The sequence below is a fragment of the Mobula birostris genome, chromosome 2 (genome assembly GCF_030028105.1).
Source record: "Mobula birostris isolate sMobBir1 chromosome 2, sMobBir1.hap1, whole genome shotgun sequence".
Classification (NCBI taxonomy): Eukaryota; Metazoa; Chordata; class Chondrichthyes; order Myliobatiformes; family Myliobatidae; genus Mobula; species Mobula birostris.
Genome location: NC_092371.1, coordinates 8048123 through 8065926, shown reverse-complemented (window position 1 = coordinate 8065926; position 17804 = coordinate 8048123). Strand labels below are relative to the sequence as shown.

General features: G+C 47.1%; 1 protein-coding gene across 3 annotated transcripts in view; it reads left to right on the top strand.

Moving 5' to 3' along the window:
* adar (adenosine deaminase RNA specific) overlaps positions 1-17595 on the top strand; it is a 110362-nt gene extending 92767 nt beyond the window's left edge. For 2 of the 3 annotated variants that reach the window (XM_072282127.1, XM_072282117.1), the window contains exons 10-15: positions 1213-1332; positions 5979-6112; positions 7433-7615; positions 10191-10303; positions 12661-12788; positions 14546-17595. In XM_072282127.1, the coding sequence (XP_072138228.1) occupies positions 1213-1332; positions 5979-6112; positions 7433-7615; positions 10191-10303; positions 12661-12788; positions 14546-14786 (919 nt within the window). In that variant the 3' untranslated portion in view covers positions 14787-17595. The remainder of the gene's footprint in view (positions 1-1212; positions 1333-5978; positions 6113-7432; positions 7616-10190; positions 10304-12660; positions 12789-14545) is intronic. The other variant, XM_072282108.1, reaches the window with a different exon arrangement.
* Positions 17596-17804: the final 209 nt, after the last annotated feature.

The following is a 17804-nucleotide window of genomic DNA, read 5'->3' as shown; positions in this document are numbered from 1 at the left end:
CATCCCCTGATGTAAAACAGCTTGGGGCTGTAGTCTATCGTTGAGTAACTCCTTCCTTTTGACAGAGTTGGTTCCTGGTGATGGATGAGGGGAAACGTTGCTAGGGAGCCTCCTAGAGTAATATTCCTAATCTACAAATTAAAAACATAGAATATAAAACACTACATCACAGTACAGGTCTTTCGGTCCATGATACTGTGCTAATCTCTTAACCTACTCTAAGATCAATCTAACCTTTCCCTCCTACATAGCCCTCCATTTTTCTATCATACATGTGCCTATCTAAGAATCACTTAAATCAAATCAAGTTTAATTATCATTCAAACCATACATAGGTACTGCTGAACGAGACAGCATCTTCTGGGGCCAAGGTGCAAAACATTCAAAATAGCAAGCGAACTTTCAAAAATAGCATGTAACATAATTGAACTATCGAGCAAAAGAAGCATTTAATTTGATTTAAGACCCTGAGTGACAATGTCGATGGTACAGTCTCCCAGCAGTGTACAGACTCACACAATCCAGCTTGTTATTCCATCGCTTGTGCATGGGAGGGCAGCACCGATGGGAGAGGCCAAGCCCTAGCTGAGCTCAACCACGCTGTGTAGTGCATCTGCGTTTCTCACCTGGTCTGCAGCAGCAGGCAAGCCCAAGGCGAGGCCTAGTTCTTGCTACATCTGAGGCTACACGACTCCCGCGTCGACTGACCCTCCCCCAGACAAGGGTAACTGGCCTGCGGAAATTTACATTATCACTGTCCAACAGTCTTGCAGTCTTCAGAAGTCTTTAGTGTTGAACCCCTGGCAGGGTATTCAACATAGCCACCACTCTGTGTTTTTAAAATAACCTGCCTCTGACGTCCACCTCCTCCCCTACACTTTCCTCCAATTGCTATAAAATTATGCCCCTTCATTTCTGCCACTTCTACTTGGGGGCAGCGGGGTAGTAGTGGTCTCTGGCTGTCCACTCTATCTATGCCTCTTATCATCTTGTACACCTCTATCAGGTCACCTCTCATCCTGCTTTGCTCCAAAGAGAAAAGCTCTACCTCGCTCAACCTATCCTCATAAGACAAATTAACGAGGAATTAAATGCATTGGGTGGAACACATTGGGTCAGTCACCCTGGTTTAAGGATAAAGTCTCTGGTGCAGGGATTGTTCAGTGTTATTTATTCGTTGTTTTCTAAACTAGCTGCTTCCTCTCTCTGCAGATTTCTATACAGTGAACTGCTGAAGTACAACCCTGACTCTCCAGGTGACAGCCTTTTCGTGCCAGCACAGGACAACAGGTTACAGATTAAACCAGGAATAACATTTCATCTCTACATCAGGTCAGTTCAATTGTGTTCCCAACCTCCCGTGACTCACCCCTCCCCTTCTACCGCCGATGTCCCCAGGGTTTGCAGGGCAGATGGTGTTAGATCTGGAGATGCTGTTGCCGGAAGGACGTAGAACACAATACAGAAACAGGCTCTTCCTGCTGGGCAGGTCTTCTGCCTAGTCTCATCGACCTGCATCATAGACCATGGTCCTCCAAATTCCTCTCACCCATGTACCTATCCAAACTTCTGTTAAATCTTACAGTTGAGCCTGCTTCCACCACTCCCGCTGGCAGCTTGGTTCCACGCTTGCACCACCCTCTGAGTGAAGAAGTTCCCCCTCACATTCCCCTTAAGTACTTCATCTTCCACCCATCTTCAAACCTGTGGCCTCTAGTTCTAGTCTCAGCCAACCTGAAGAGGAAAAGCCTGTCTATACCTACCCCCACAATGTAATTTTCTATACCTGTATAAGATCTCCCCTCATTCTCCTCCTCTCCTAACCTATTCAAACTCTCCCTATAACTCAGGTCCTCAAGTGCCAGCAGCATCTTGTAAATTTTCTCTGCACTCTTTCAAACTTATTGATATTTTCCTGTAGTAGGTGACTAGAACAGCACACAATATTCTGCTAGGAGTCCTGCCATTGACCTTGTATTCTGCTTTCCAAAGTATATCACTTCACACTTTTCCAGACTGAAATCCGTCTGCTACTTCTCAGCCCAGCTCTGCATCCTATCAATGTCCCGCTGCAACCTACGACAACCTTCTACACCATCTAGAGCACCACCATCCTTCGTGTCAGCTGCCAACTTACTAAGCAACCCTTCAGTCACAAGCAGCGGGGGTCTCAGAACAGTCAGAGTACGCTCCATCTACTACCACCTCTGCCTTCTGTGGGCAAGCCAATTCCAAATCCACACAGCCAAGTTTCCGTGGATCCCATGCTTCCAGACTTCCTGGGGAGCCTTGTCAAAAGCCTTACTAAAATCTATATACACCACTCCACCTTCATCAATGTGGTTTGTCACTTCCTTGAAAAAGTCTATCAGGCTTGTGAGGCATGACCTGCCCCTCAGGAAACCATGCTGACTATCCCTTACACAACTAGGCTTCTTCAAATACTCTTAAATCCTGTCCCTAAGAATTCTCTCCATTAGTTTGCCAACCAAGTTTCGAAAAGCTTACAAGCAGGTGATTATGCAGACCTGCACTCAGTGGCCACGTTGTTAGGTACAGGAGCTACCTAATAAAGTGGCCTCCGAGTGTACATTCGTGGTCTTGTGCTGCTGTGGCCCGTCCACTTCAAGGTTCAATGTGTTGTGCGTTCAGAGATACTCTTCTACACACCACAGTTTTAATACTTGATTCTTTGAATTATTGTCACCTTCCTGTCAGCTGGAACCATTCTCCTCCTCGCCTCTCTCATTAACAATGGCGTTTTCACTCTCAGAACTACTGCTCACTGGATTTTTTCTTTTTTTTTTGGTTTTTGCACCATTCTCTGTAAACTCTGGAAAGTGTTGTGTGTGAAAATCTCAGATCAGCAATTTCTGAGATGCTGAGATCACCCTGTCTGGCACCAACAATTATTCCACGGTCAAAATCACTTCGATCACATTTCTTCCCCATTCTGATGTCTGGTCTGAGCAACAACTGAACCTCATGACCCTGTCTGCATGCTTTTGTGCATTGAGTTGCTGCCACATGATTGGCTGATTAGATATTTGCTTCAACGAGTAGCTGTACCTAATAAAGTGGCCACTGAGTGCATAGCCACGTGTAAAGAAAGCTAAAAGTACAAGGAAAAACACAATGAGAACCACAGTTTGGATGCTCGTCAAGTGCGGGCACTGTTTGATTCTGCTGCTGTTCCCAGATTTATTGGTTTATTATTGTCACGTGTACCAAGATACAGTGAAAAGCTTGTCTTGCTTACTGCTCATACAGACCAGATCATTACACAGTGCATTGAGGTAGAACAATAACAATGCAGAATACAGTGTAAAAGCTACCAAGAAAGTGCAGTGCAGGCAGACGATAAAGTGCAAGATCATAATGAGGTAAATTGTGAGGCCGGGAGTCTGTCGTATTGTACAAGAGGTCTGTTCGAGTGTCTGATAACAGTCTGATAGAAGCTGTCCTTGAGGGTGGTGCATGCATGGTTTGAGGCTTTTGTATTTTCTGCCCAATAGGAGAGTGGAGAAGAGAGAATGTCTGAGGTGGACAGGGTCTTTAATGTCCCACCTCATACATTCTTTTTTGTCCCCTCTCCCATTGGGCAGAAGATACATAAGAAATTTGAGCAGGAGTCTGCCATTTGGCCTGTTGAGCCTGCTCCACCATTCAATGAGATCAAGGCTGATCTGACCATGGACTTGTCTCCACCTACCTGCCTTTTCCCCATAACCCTTAATTCCCCTACAATGCAAAAATCTATCCAACCTTGTCTTAGGTACTGAGGTAGCCTCCACTGCTTCATTGGGCAGAGAATTCCACAGATTCACCACTCTCTGGGAAAAGCTGTTCCTACTCATCTTCATCCTAAATCTACTCCCCCTAATCTTGAGACTATGTCCCCTAGTTCAGGTCTCACCTACTAGTGGAAACAACTTCCATGCCTCTACCTTATCTATCCCTTTCATAATTTTATAAGTTTCTGTAAGATCTCCTCTCATCCTTCTGTACGGTCCCAGACAACTCATAGTCTAACCGGGTGAAAGCCTGTACAACCAAGCCCAAAGGACAGCTTCTGCCCTACTATTAACAGACTCTTAAACAGACCTTTTGTACAATAAGGTGGGCTCTTGGCCTCGCTCTACATCAGCATTGCCTTTGCACCTTATTGTCTGCTTTACACTGCACTTCCTCTAACTGTAACACTCTTATTCTGCACTCCAGAAGCTGCACACACACTTTTGCTCCATATATTTAAATTTAAAAATGAGAAAGTGCATAGGTGATCCTTAATGGTAATAGCAGTACATAGTTTATTAGTAAATGTTTTATAGCCAGGGACTGTCTTTGCAGAGAAGGCTTGAGGCATAGCCTGTTAGAAGTCTAATAGGCCAGAAGTAAAACGCCCAGAGGAAGACTCAATGTAACAGAATAAATCCAGTGAGGAGTTAAGTGGGGAGGTTATTGCCGACGCATCAAGATTTCAGACAGGCACGTGAGCAGGCAGGAAATGAAAGAACAGGCAGTTGTGTAGTTTAAAGTGGCATCATGGTTGACGCAGATGTGGTAGGCTGAAGGGCCTGCTCCTGTCTGTATTGTTAGTGCTTTTCCCTTGTATTACTTGGATGTGCTGGTGTGTTGCATTGGTCTGCATGGGTGCCGTGCAAGACAAGGATTTTCACCTTACCTTGGTACACATGACAATAATAATGATGAGAAGGCCCTCCAGCACCAAAGGATGCCACAGCTGCCTTACTTTTATAAAGGTTGCTGTGGGTTTTCTGCAGAGGGTCTTTGTATTTACAGGAACACTCACAACAAGCTGGAGGAACTCAGCAGGTCGAGCAGCATCCGTGGAAAAGATCGGTCGATGTTTCGGGCTGGTACCCTTCGTCAGGACTGACGGAACCTAAGGGTTCCGGCCTGAAACGTCGACTGATCTTTTCCACAGATGCTGCTCGACCTGCTGAGTTCCTCCAGCTTGTTGTGAGTGTTGCTTTGACCCCAGCATCTGCAGATTATTTTGTGTTTGTATTTACAGGTTTCCCCCCATCGGAAAATAGAGCGTTCCTATGAAACCTTTTGTAAGCCAAAATGGTGTAAAGCAAAGAAGCAATTACCATTAATTTATATGGGAAAAATTTTTGAGTGTTCCCAGACCCAAAAAATAAGCCACCAAATCATACCAAATAGCACATAAAACCTAAAAAAACCGGCACATGCACGCATGGGCACACACCTGCCCGCACAAGGCTTCATGGTCATGGTAGTCTTTCTTGGGGTAAACACAAGTTTAAAGTGGGCGCCTTTTTTCTATATAAAGTAGAAATAATGTATGTACAGCGTAGTTTCACTTACCAGGATCGGGAAGATTTAGCCAAAAACAGACTTGTAGAATAAAAATCGGCACGTACACGCATGCACACACACCTGCCCACGCAAGGCTTCATGGTCATGTAGTCTTTCTCAGGGTAAACATAAGTTTAAAGTGGCCACTTTTTCTCGTAAAAACAAAAATCTTCTTCAGATTTCTTTTGGTTAGTGAAAACAGGTGCTAATGTAGGTCTTTCATAAAAGCGAAGTGACGTAAAGCGAACTTTAGTAAAGCGAGGGACACCTGTATTTATTAAAAGATGCAGTGTGGAACAGGGCTTTCCAGCCCGGTGAGCCACACCACCTATCAGTCCAGCTATTTTAACCCCAGCCTAATCACAGGTCAATTTGCAAAGTCCAATTAACCTACCAAGTGGTACATTTTTGGAGTGGGGGAGGAAACCAGAGCACCCGGAGAAAACCCATGCACTCATGGGGAGAACGTATGAACTCCTTGCAGAGGGCACTGGAGTTGAACTCTGAACTCCGAAATGCCCCAACTGTAATAGTGTCAAGCTAATTGCTGTGGTGCCCAATGTCAACAAATGTCTGGTGATGTGGAAGACTCTCCATCCCTCATCCCATGCCTCTCGACCTCACTTCCCCAGCACCGCCCCATGTGGAGATGGCGCCCTGTTTGACAAGTCGTGTAGCGAGCCGCCGACGAAAGAAGGAGACAATTCGCATCACCCGCTGTTCGAGAACACGAAACAGGGCAAACTGCGTACCAAGGTGGAGAACGGTGAGTCCACACCACGCTCTGCCCTGCCCTGTCCACTGGGAGCTACAGGCCCTCACACGTTGGCTCTGGGAGTAAAAATCTCACTGATCTTTAGAGACCCTGAGCTCTGACCCAGGTCCAACAGAAACAGGAGACAATGACTCTTACCATGGGGGTGGTGAATGTAGAAACTGAGCATGTTTCAGTGTCTGGGGTGAGGTACGTTGGTACCCAGCAAGGGGAGCTCTGCTCTCTAAAAAGTCTTGTCATGCCTTGCCCTGGGAATGTGTTATGGGACAGTGTAGAAAAAGTTTTCTCTGTGTCTAACCTGTGATGTCCTTTCCTTGGAAATGTGTGACAGTACAGTGTAGCAGGAGCTTTGCTCTGAGTCTAACCTGCCGTGTCCCTGTCCTGGGAACGTGTGATGGAGATGGGACGGGACGGTGTGAAGGGAGCTTCATTCTGTGTCTGACCCTGGGAGTGTGTGAAGGTATGGTGTAGAGGAAGCTGCACTCGGTGTAGCTTGCACGGCCCCTGATCTGGGAATATTGAACAGGCTAACGTAGATGGACTTCGCTCTGTGATTAACCCTGGGAGTGTGATGGGACAGTGCAGAGGGAGCTTTATTATCCATCTAACCTGTGCTGCCCCTCTTCTGTTAGTGTCTGATAGAACTGGGCGCAGGATGCTTGGTGCTCTGTATAAATGTGGTTGATGCTAACACCTGGTAAAATTGCTTTTGGTTTTGTTATGGTTGTAACATTAATTAAACCTCTGTTAGAAATCATGGACGGGCACTTTTAAGTGTGAGATCTCTCTCAGCGCTGAAATATTGCTGCGAATAGTTTGTCAGTGGAAGGCAGGGTCGTTCAGTGACGAGTTCCTGGTGTTACTAGTGTCGGAACAAAACTGACCAAGACTAGGGGAGCTACAACTGACCTGGGTGTCATAGGTGAATACACCTATTCTCTCCGCCGTCCTCAAATGCCATGGTTTGGATGAGCACGAGGTTGGATTTGGTTCTGTTGACCAAGCAGAATGCGAGAGGAACTCAGCAGGTCAGGCAGCTTCTGGAAAAAGAATAAACAGTCGCCATTTTGTGCGGAGACCAACCAATCCTGAAGGGACTTGGCCTGAAATGTCGATTGTTTATTGCTCTCCGTGGATGCTACCTGATCTGATGAGTTCCTCCAATATTTTGTATGCGTTACTCTGGATTTCCAGCATCTGAAGAATCTCTTGTGCTGAGTTCTGCCCACCTAGTCCCCACTGGCATTAACCGGGCGTGTGTGGGTAGCCGCTGCCGGACCTTCCTACCAACTCTTTCCCCTTGTCCTCCAGGTGAAGGGACCATCCCAGTGGAGTCAAGTGACATTGTGCCAACGTGGGACGGGATTCAGCACGGCGAGAGGCTCCGCACCATGTCCTGTAGCGACAAGATCCTGCGCTGGAATGTGCTGGGCCTTCAGGGGGCGCTGCTGTCACATTTCATCCACCCTGTCTATCTTAGTTCCATTACCCTGGGTGAGTAGGTCAAGTTCATCTTTATTGTTACCAACACACGTCCCCAGGGGATAAATGCCATGAAAATTACCTTTTGCAGCAGTAGCACACATACATAAATTAACATGCAAAATCATACTGGTTCAAGTTGAGAGAGGTAGAAAAAGAAATCCTGTCAGGAATAATGTTAGTGTTTCGGGTGGGTTCAAGAAGCTCATGGCATTGGGGAAGGAAGCTGTTGTTCAACCTTGAGGTGTGGGTCTTAGAGTTGTAGAGCACTACAGGACAGAAGCAGGCTTTTCAGCCCATCTAGTCCGTGCTGAGCTGTTATTCTGCCCAGTCCCTTCGAACTGCACGTGGGCATAGCCCTCCATACCCATCGAGTCCGTCTACTTATCCCAGCTTAAAAGTTGAAGTCAAACCCGCATCCAAGTTTCCTCTATCAGCTCGGTCCACACTCGTACCACCCTCTGAGTGAAGAAATTCCTCCTCAATTTCTCCTTAAATGGGTCTTCAGGCTCCCATACCTCCTGCTAGATGGCAGCATCAGGAAGAGGGCTGGGCCCCAGATGATGGGGTCCTTTATGTCGGGTGTTGTCTTGCTGACACATTGCCTCTCGCAGAGATGTCCTCAATGGTGGGGAGAGCTGTGATGGAGCTGCCTGAGTCCCACTGCCCTCTGTACTCTTGTGCTTTTGTTTTCATACCACACCATGATGTAACCAGTCAGCCAACATCCCTCTGGGGGTATTTACAGTTGGCACTCAGGCAACATCCATTCGATGGGCAATCAAGCAGTCCAGGAGAAGGGTCTCGACCTGAAATAGCAACTGTCCATTTTCTACCACAGGTGCTGCCCAACCCTTTGAATTCTTCCACCAGTTTGTGTGTTACTCCAGATTCCAGCACCTGCAATCTCCGTGTTTTCAGAGTCTTCAATAAATATCCTTAAATCCTTAAGAGAGACAGTCTAATGTTGTTGCATTCTTTAAGAAAGGCTCTAAGAATAAGCCAGGAAATTCTAGGCCAGTGAGTCTGACATCAGTAGTGGGAAAATTATTGGAAGGTTTTCTAAGGGACTGGATATATATACAAGTATTTGGATAGACAGGAACTGATTAGGGACAGTCAACATGGCTTGTGCATGTCTAACCAATCTAATAGAATTTTTCAAGGAAGATACCAGAAAAATTGGTGCAGGCGAGGTGGTGCCTACAGGGTCCTGCATGGGAGGCTGGTCAAGAAGGTTCAGTCACTCGGCATTCCGGATGGGTAGTAAATTGGATTAGACTTTGGCTTTGTGGAGAAGCCAAGGGAGTGGTGTTAGATTGTTGCCTCTCTGCCTGGAGGCCTGTGACTAGCAGTGTGCCACAGGGATCAGTGCTGGGTTTGTGTTGTTTGTCATCAATATCAACAGTCTGGATGATATTGTGGTAAAATGGATCAGCAAATTTGCAGATGGCAACAAGATTGGGGGTATAGTGGACAGTGAGGAAGTCTATCCAAACTTGCAGTGGGATCTGGAAAAATGGGCTAAAAAATGGCAAATGGAATTTAATGCAGACAAGTGTGAGGTGGTGTACTTCCGGAGGACCAGCCAGGGTAGATCTTACACCGTGACTGGTAGAACAGAGGGATCTGGGTATACAGGTCCCTAATTCATTGAAAGTGGCGTCACAGGTACCGGGTCGTAAAAATGTTTATGGCACATTGGCTTTCGCAAACCAATATATTGAGTACAGGAGTTGGGACGTTAAGATGAAATTGCATAAGACGTGGCTGAGGCCTAGTTTGCAGTATCTTGTTCAGGTTTGGACCCCAACCTACAGGAATTGAAATTGAAAAGTACAGGGAAAATTTACAAGGTTGTTGCCAGAACTTGAAGACCTGAGTTATATGGAAAGATTGATTAGGTTAGGACTTTATCTCTGGAGCGGAGGAGAATGAATGGAGATTTGGTACGGTGTACAAATTATAGATAGGTTATATGTAAGCAGGCATTGGTTGAGACTGGAACTAGAGGTCATGGGTTAAGGGTGAAAGGTGAAATGTTTAAGGGGAACATGAGGTTGGAGTTCACTCAGGGTGGTTTGAGTGCGGAATGAGCTGCCAGCTGAAGTAGTCGATGTGAGTTCAATTTCAGCATTTAATTATACCAGTGGTTCCCCATTCTCTGGGTGAAGATGTTTCCTTCTCTTGGCCTACATGATCAATCATTACTTGGAGACAATGACCCTGGTCCGTGACCCAGCTCCTCACTTTTCTCTATAATTACATATTGCATTGTACTGCTGATGCAAAGTCAATACATTTCTCAACTTCTGCCAGTGATGAATAATAGACCTGTACACAAATTTTCAGCGAGATCTCAGCTGGAGTAACACAGACACGCACTCACACAGAGTCAGGCAGCATCTAAGGTAGGAAATAAACAGTTGACATTTGGGGCTGAGATCCTCATCAGGACTGGAGAAGGAGAGAGAGCAAACAGCGAGTAAAAGGCTGGTGGGGAGGGGGAGGAGCATGAGCTGGATGGGTAATAGGTGAATTTACTGATATGGTCCAGGTGAACCGTTTCCGTCCTTCCCACCTGCAGGCTACCTGTACAGCCACGGGCACCTGGCGCGCGCAGTCTGCTGTCGCATGTCCAGGGATGGTGATGAGTTTCGAACATCTCTACCTTATCCGTACACGCTGAATCACCCGCAGGTGAGTGTGCATTCTGTTGCTGCAGTCAGGGTGGACAGGGAGGGGGGCTTCCCAATATCACACCTGTAGCTCTGTGTCACTTAGATCCCTAATCCAACACACAATGTTCATTGTTTAATACGAGCTCTGACACTGTTTAACACTGGGGTACAGTATCAGTGGGGACTGGTCTGTTCACTGTATAATACGGGTACATTACTGGTGGGGATGGGTCTGTCACTGTATAACACGGGTACATTACTGGTGGGGATGGGTCTGTCACTGTATAACATGGGTACAGTACTGGTGGGGATGGTCTGTCACTGTAACACTGGGGTACAGTACCGTTGGGGATGGGTCTGTCACTGTATAACACTGGGGTACAGTACTGGTGGGGATGGTCTGTCGCTGTTTAACACGGGTACAGTACCGGTGGGGATGGGTCTGTTACTGTACAACAGCGGTCCCCAACCACCGGGCCGCAAAGCATGAGCTACCGGGCCGCGAGGAAACGATATGATTTGGCGATATGAGTCAGCTGCACCTTTCCTCATTCCGTCACACCCACTGTTGAGCGTGAACACACGCGAGGTCCTTACACATGCGAGGTTGTGACCCACGCGTCATCCATGTCAGAGCGGGAAGGAGATCAACTCCTCGAGCTTGCAAATGACAGAGGGCTGAGAAGTATGTTTGACATAACATCTCTGCCGGCATTCTGGATCAAAGTCAAGGCTAAATATCCTGAGATAGCCATGAAAGCACTGAAAACGTTGCTTACATTTCCTTCATATCTCTGCAATGAATGCAACGAAAACCAAATTGCGGAATAGACTGGACATAGGGAACCCCCTTCAAGTATCGCTGTCTCCCATCACTCCTGATGGCACCGTCTTGTTGCAGGAAAACAAGCCCAGGGCTCCCACCGATTCAGCGATATTGGTGTGTTGCAATGATTTTATATGTTCATATGGGAAAAATATGTGCTGTGTGTTTAATACCCAAACATGACTTAAAATGTTATGATGCTATTGACTTATATAACCATATAACAATTACAGCACGGAAACAGACCATCCCTGCCCTTCTAGTCCGTGCTGAACACTACTCTCACCTAGTCCCACCGACCTGCACTCAGCCCATAACCCTCCATTCCTTTCCTGCCCATATACCTATCCAATTTTTCTTTAAATGATAATATCGAACCTGCCTCTACCACTTCTACTGGAAGTTCGTTCAATACTTACTTCAAGCTCCCCTGTCCTCCCCTGATAATTGACTTATCACTATATTCATGCGAGGAAAATATGCGTGGTGTGTTTAATATTAAATTCGTTATATAAACCCTTTCAGAAACGAAATTGAGTATATTAACCACTTATCACCTATATTATGGTCGTGATTAACAACCCCCCCCCCCCCCACCACCCCGGAACAGAATTGCCAAAAACGATTTGTAGGAAAAAGAATCGGCTCGTACACACATGCGCACTGGTGCCCGCGCAAGGTTTCATGGTCATTGTAGTCTTTCTGGGGGTAAACCCAACATATTTGACTGCTACTCTTGTCCGTTGGCAACCCTACCCACACCCCTGGTCGGCCGGTCCGCAAGAATATTGTCAATATTAATCCGGTCTGCAGTGCAAAAAAGGTTGGGGACCCCTGCTGTACAACACTGGGGTACAGTACTGGTAGGGGTGGGTTTGTCACTGTATAACACCGGGGTACAGTACTGGTAGGGATGGGTTTGTCACTGTATAACACCGGGGTACAGTACCGGTGGGGACGGGACTGTCACTGTATAACACTGGGGTACAGTACCAGTGGGGCTGGAAAGCTGAGAGGGATGGGGTGAAAAGAGGGGGGCGTGTGGGGTGGAGGAGAGCGCAGATGGCGTGGGATGGGGAGGAGACGGGGTTAGGTGCAAAAAAGTGTGGTGCCGTGGAGAGGAAGCATGGAGGATAACTGGGAGAGATGGGATGGGAAGGGGAGAGGAAAGGGGTTGGGGAAGGGAGGAGAAGGGGGGGAATGAGGACAAGTTTGAGGGGTGGAGTGCAGAGAGGGGAGGAAGGAAAGAGTAATAGACTGTAGCTGGGAAGGGTAGGGAAGGGAGTAGGGGTGGGGAGAAAATAAGAAGGGTGGGGTAGGGTGCCAGGAGTAGTGGAGGGTAGTTGAGAGGGCTGTGGTGGATTGGCATGTGGAGGGGAGACGTGCGATGGATTGGTAGAAAGCCGAGAGGGTTGGGTTGAGGAGAGAGCTGGGAAGTCCTGGTCCCTGCTGGGACCGGGACACAGTGATAGGTCCCACGAAGGTTTGGACATCTGTGCTGCCTCGCCCTCTCCCGCGGCACGGGACTGATTATAAGTTCTGATTCGCAGATCGGCCGGGTCAGCGTGTACGACTCGACGCGGCAGACTGGGAAAACGAAGGAGTCTAGTGTGAACTGGTCCCTGGCGGATGGGTCTGAGGTGGAGGTCCTGGATGGAACCAAGGGGAAAGTAGATGGGTAAAGTACACACAGTTTGGTTAACGTGTTGTCCCAGTGTAATGTTCTGTCAACCCCTCTGAGCTGGGAGCCAGTCACACCAAGGCCCATGATGCCTGATACCCACACTACAGTGCATCTTATAAACACAGCGATTAGCTTTATTTATCATGAGTATATCAAAACGTGCACAGCGAAACGAGTTGTTTGTGTCAATGCCCCAACACAACCCGAAGATGATGTGCTGGTGGCAGCCCGCAAAGCACACTTCCACCACCAACATAGCATGCCCACATCTCACTGACCATAACTGTACATATTTTGAATGTGGGAGGAAACTGGAGCACGTAGAGAAAACCCACACAAACACAAGGAGAACATCATAAACACCTTACAGATAGTGGCAGGAATTGAATCCCAATCGGTGATTGCTGGCTCTGAAATAGATGCTGCCTGACCTGCTGTGTTCCGCCGGCATTTTCTGTGTGTCATTTCAGCGCGTTTCCACCACCCACCCAAACATTTCTGAGGCACGGTCTCTTGTAAGAATCTCAGTTCCATTCGGCCCATTCTGTCAATACTGACCAGCAGTTTTAATCCCAACCCCCAGCTCTTGGTCCACCACCTTCTCTACCTGGCAGAATTCAAGTGCTCAGGTGATAACATGTTCAATGCTGTCAGTGACTGCTTTCACCGCAGTGTGTTCCAGTCCTCTCTGGGTGAAGAAGGCCCCCCTCAGATCCCGTCTGAATCTCATCCCCCTTTCCCCTGAATTTGAGGCTGTGGTTGGTTTGTTAGTTAGCTAGCTATTTATTTATTTATTTATTTATGTATGTATGTATGTACCGTATCAGGCCCTTCCAACTCACTCACCCCAGCCGTGTGACCAATTGACTTGCTAATCTGTATATGTGTGTGGAATGTGGAAGGAAACCAGAGCACCCAGAGGAAACCCACAGGGTCACAATGTACAAACTCCTTATAGACGTGGAGGAACTGAACCCTGGTCACTGGCGCTGTAATAGCATTACGCTAACGTGCTGCCTTGTCAAAGGTTTCATCTACCTCTGATAAGGGAGGAAGTTTACCACTCTACCCTATCTATACCTTTACACAACTCGCTCTTAAATATCCTCTGCACCAAGTCTAATCAAGATCCAGCTGAGTCTCCCATAATTAACACTGCAGCACAGAAACGGGCCCTTCAGCCTATCTGGCTAAAGCCTAGTCCCATCAATCTGCACCCTGACCATAGCCCTCTGTATCCCTCCCATCCACGTACCTATCAAAAATTCCTCTTGCATGTTGAAATCGAACCCACATCCACTATTTCCACTGGCAGCTCCTCCCACACTCTCACCACTCTCCGGTTCTACTTAGTATTTCACCTTTCACTTTTAACATTTGACGTTCTAGTCCTACCCAACCTCAGTGGGAAAAGGCTGCTTGCATACACCTCATAATTGTGTATACCTCTATCAAAACTCCACTCATTCTCCTACCCTTGAGTTGGTGGAGCGGTGAAACAGCAACCAGAAGAGCAGGGGGAGCCATCCTCCTCTTCAAAGTGGTGGCCAGGGATCCTTTAGCAGGTGGGTGGGGAGAGAGTAGCTTCTGCTGAACACTTTTATCTAGAGCTTTCCCTGACATACTACCCTGGCAGCAGTGGCACTGGGGTAACTTCTGAAGGTCAATAGATGTAAGGGAGAAGTTTGGTTAGGCTGCCATCAGTACATGAGACAAGCGAATCTTTTTCTTTACTTCTCTGCCCAATCCAGACCCCAGCTGGACATCTCCCGCGTGTCCAAAAGCAACCTGTATGATCTGTTCCGCCAGCTGTGTGCCAAGACTGGGCGCCAGGACCTGCTGGGATTGGCCTCCTACTCGGACGCCAAGGAGGCAGCCGCGGACTTCCAAAACGCCCGGACCTTGTTTTTCAAAGCCCTGGAGCAGATGAACTATGGAAACTGGATCCAGAAGCCTTCGGAGGAGAAAAGTTTCATGAAGAGCGAGGCGTAGCTGATCCTTCAGGGCTGCGTTGGGGTGAATCGGGGAACATTTCTGTACAGAGGTTGTAGAGAGTTTAAACAAACACACACACACACATGCACACAACTTTTAAAGAGAAGTGCATATAATTCCAGAAGTTCCTTTATAAATCTGTAAAATGTTTATAATCGAATATAGTTTAAATCCAATGATATAGACAATTTAAAGAGAGTTACTTGGGTTAAGAGTGGGGTGGGGTGGGTGCCTTTTTCACACGCAGTCCTTAGCTCGGGTTGACAGTTCTGCTGGGTAGGAAGGTCCTTGGAGGGTGGAGGGAATTCCTGCTTCAACACGATGGTGTACTCTCTCTCTGTTAGCGCAGGGTTAATTTTGAGTTGAGAAATGGGAGTAACCATTTAAATAGAGCGTTAATAGAGTCATAGAACACTGTAGCACAAAAATAGGCCCTTCAGCCCATCTAGTCTGTGCCGAACTATTAATCTGCCTAGTCCCACTGGCCTGCACCTGGACCATAGCCTTCCAGACCCCTCCCATCCAAGCACTGTACCTGTCCAACTTTCTCATAAATGCTGAAATCGAACCAAACCCACATCCACCTGCAGCTCGTTCTATACCTTTATCACCCTCTGAGTGAAGAAGTTCCTCTTCATGTTACCCTTAAACATTTCACCTTTCACGCTTAAGCCACGACCTCTAGTTCAAGTCTCACACAATCTCTGGAAAATAACCTGCTTGCATTTGCCCTGTCTATACCCCTCATAATTTTGTATTACTCAATCATAATTTTGGTTATGATTGAGTCTTGGGCATTTAGAAGCATTTACTTTCCCGTTTCTCTGCTGCTGGGAGATGGAGGTTGGCAGAGTTCAGTTCCTGGGAGTCAACGTGCCAAGTCCTCCCCAAAGACTACCCCATCACTGTGGAGGCTAATCAGTGTAAATTAGTGGCACCGGTCGGACCAAGTGTGAAAATCACCGCTTTCTGCTTGCATTTCCTGAGCCTGGACTTCCTCGGTAGCTATAGGAAAGATTGAAGGGAAGAAAGCAAGAGGAAGACAAAGACAAATGATGATGGAGACAGCAGCCAGAGAACTGGGAATGAATACCAATGAATTGATCCACTTGACCCGAAACAGGAGTGTGTGGGCCATGGCAGTCAAAGCTCAAACTGGGCACGGCACCTGATGTTAATGATGGACTTCCTCGGCTGACACTTTCCGATGTCTGAGGTGTCAGACTGCACTTCACGCCTACTTTGAATCCCTCCTCCCTGCCTCCGGTTACAGAGTCACTCCCAGCTTTTTGGACTTGTGCTACACTTCTAGCCCCGGGAGCCCTTCCTTATCAGCAGGCTTTCACCGAGTCCATGTTAGTTCCCCTTCAGCCACTTCAGACCGCAACAAGAGAGCTGGAGCACCACAGACTGGGACAGAGGGGCAGAATTTTGGCCCAGAGCTAATTAAAGCGTCAGTGATTTGTTTGCAGAAGTTTAATTTCTCCTGGTTAATGAACCCTTCCCACAATAATCTGCCACTGTACAGTATGAGTGGAGACAGGTCTGTCACTGGGTGCAGTACTGGTGAGGATGGGTCTGTCACTGTATAACACCGTGTTACGTACTAGTGGGGACAGGTCTGTCATTGTATAACGGGGTACAGTACTGGTGAGGATGGGTCTGTCACTGTATAACACTGGGGTACAGTACTGGTGGGGACGGGTCTGTCACTGTATAACACTGTTACGTACTAGTGGGAACAGGTCTGTCATTGTATAACATGGGTACGGTACTGGTGAGGACGGGTCTGTCATTGTATAACCGTGTTATGTACTAGTGGGGACGGGTCTGTCACTGTATAACATGGGTACAGTACCGGTGAGGACAGGTCTGTCTCTATATAACACCATGTTATATACCGATGGGTTACAATGTTACCGGCAGGGACAGGTCTCTGTATAACACTGTGTTACATACTAGTGGGGACAGGTCTGTCATTGTATAACACTGAGGTACAGTACCGGTGAGGACGGGTCTGTCTCTGTGTAGCACCAGTGTTATGTACTGATGGGGACAAGTCTGTCTCTGTATAATTCTGGGGTGCAGTACATTTCCACTCTGTCTAGGTCGTACAGTATTCAATAAGTTTGAGTGAGATGCTCCTTCATTAATTTTAACTCCAGTGAGTGTGGTCCCAAAGGCATCAAATGCTCCATGTACATTAACCCTTTCATTCCCGGGATCATTCTTATGAATCTGTTTTGGACCCTCCCCAATGTCAGTATCCATAGATATGGGGCCCAAAACTTAAGTTTGTGAAAATGACTTATGTTTTTTTTTTGCCATCCAGTTGAAGGTGCCTGTCAGTGCTGAAGCATCCAGCCCCCTCTGTTTGTGTGAGGTAACAAATGGGAGGGAGGGAGGGTGGTGTTGAGGGAGGGACATGCAGAGGGTACCTTCCCCGGAGGCCGGTGGCTGTGCCATGGCCCCTGTGGTTCCTGCTTCTTGCCGTCACTAGGTGTGGGGAGTTGTTGCTCTAAACCTACGGAATCCTTCATGAAGCGAACCAGAGCACCCAGTGCTGTGAGGCTTTGAGCGAAAGTGACCCCACATTTTAGCGGAAATGCATGGCATGTCAAACCGCCTGATCCCAGCGTTTGTTAGTGAACCTATTTTGTTTGGGGGGGTGGTAGAAGTGGGTGGGGTAGGGTGCTACGTGTTACTTTACTGCGTGTGTGTGTGTATATATATAAGCTCCATTTTTACAAAATTTTGTTTTTTGTAACAAGTAGTCTTGTTCTGTTCCATTAACTCCACCAGAATAAATCTATGTTCATCTTTTAAGAAAACTGGTGTAGAAATGTTTTATTTTATAAAGATTTAAAGATTAGCTTTGCACTCAGTGGCCACTTTATTAGGTACACCTTGTTAATGCAAATATCTAATTAGTCAATCGTGTGCCAGCAACTCAATACACAAAAGCATGAAGACATGGCCGATAGGTTCAGTTGTTGCTCAGACCAAATATCAGAA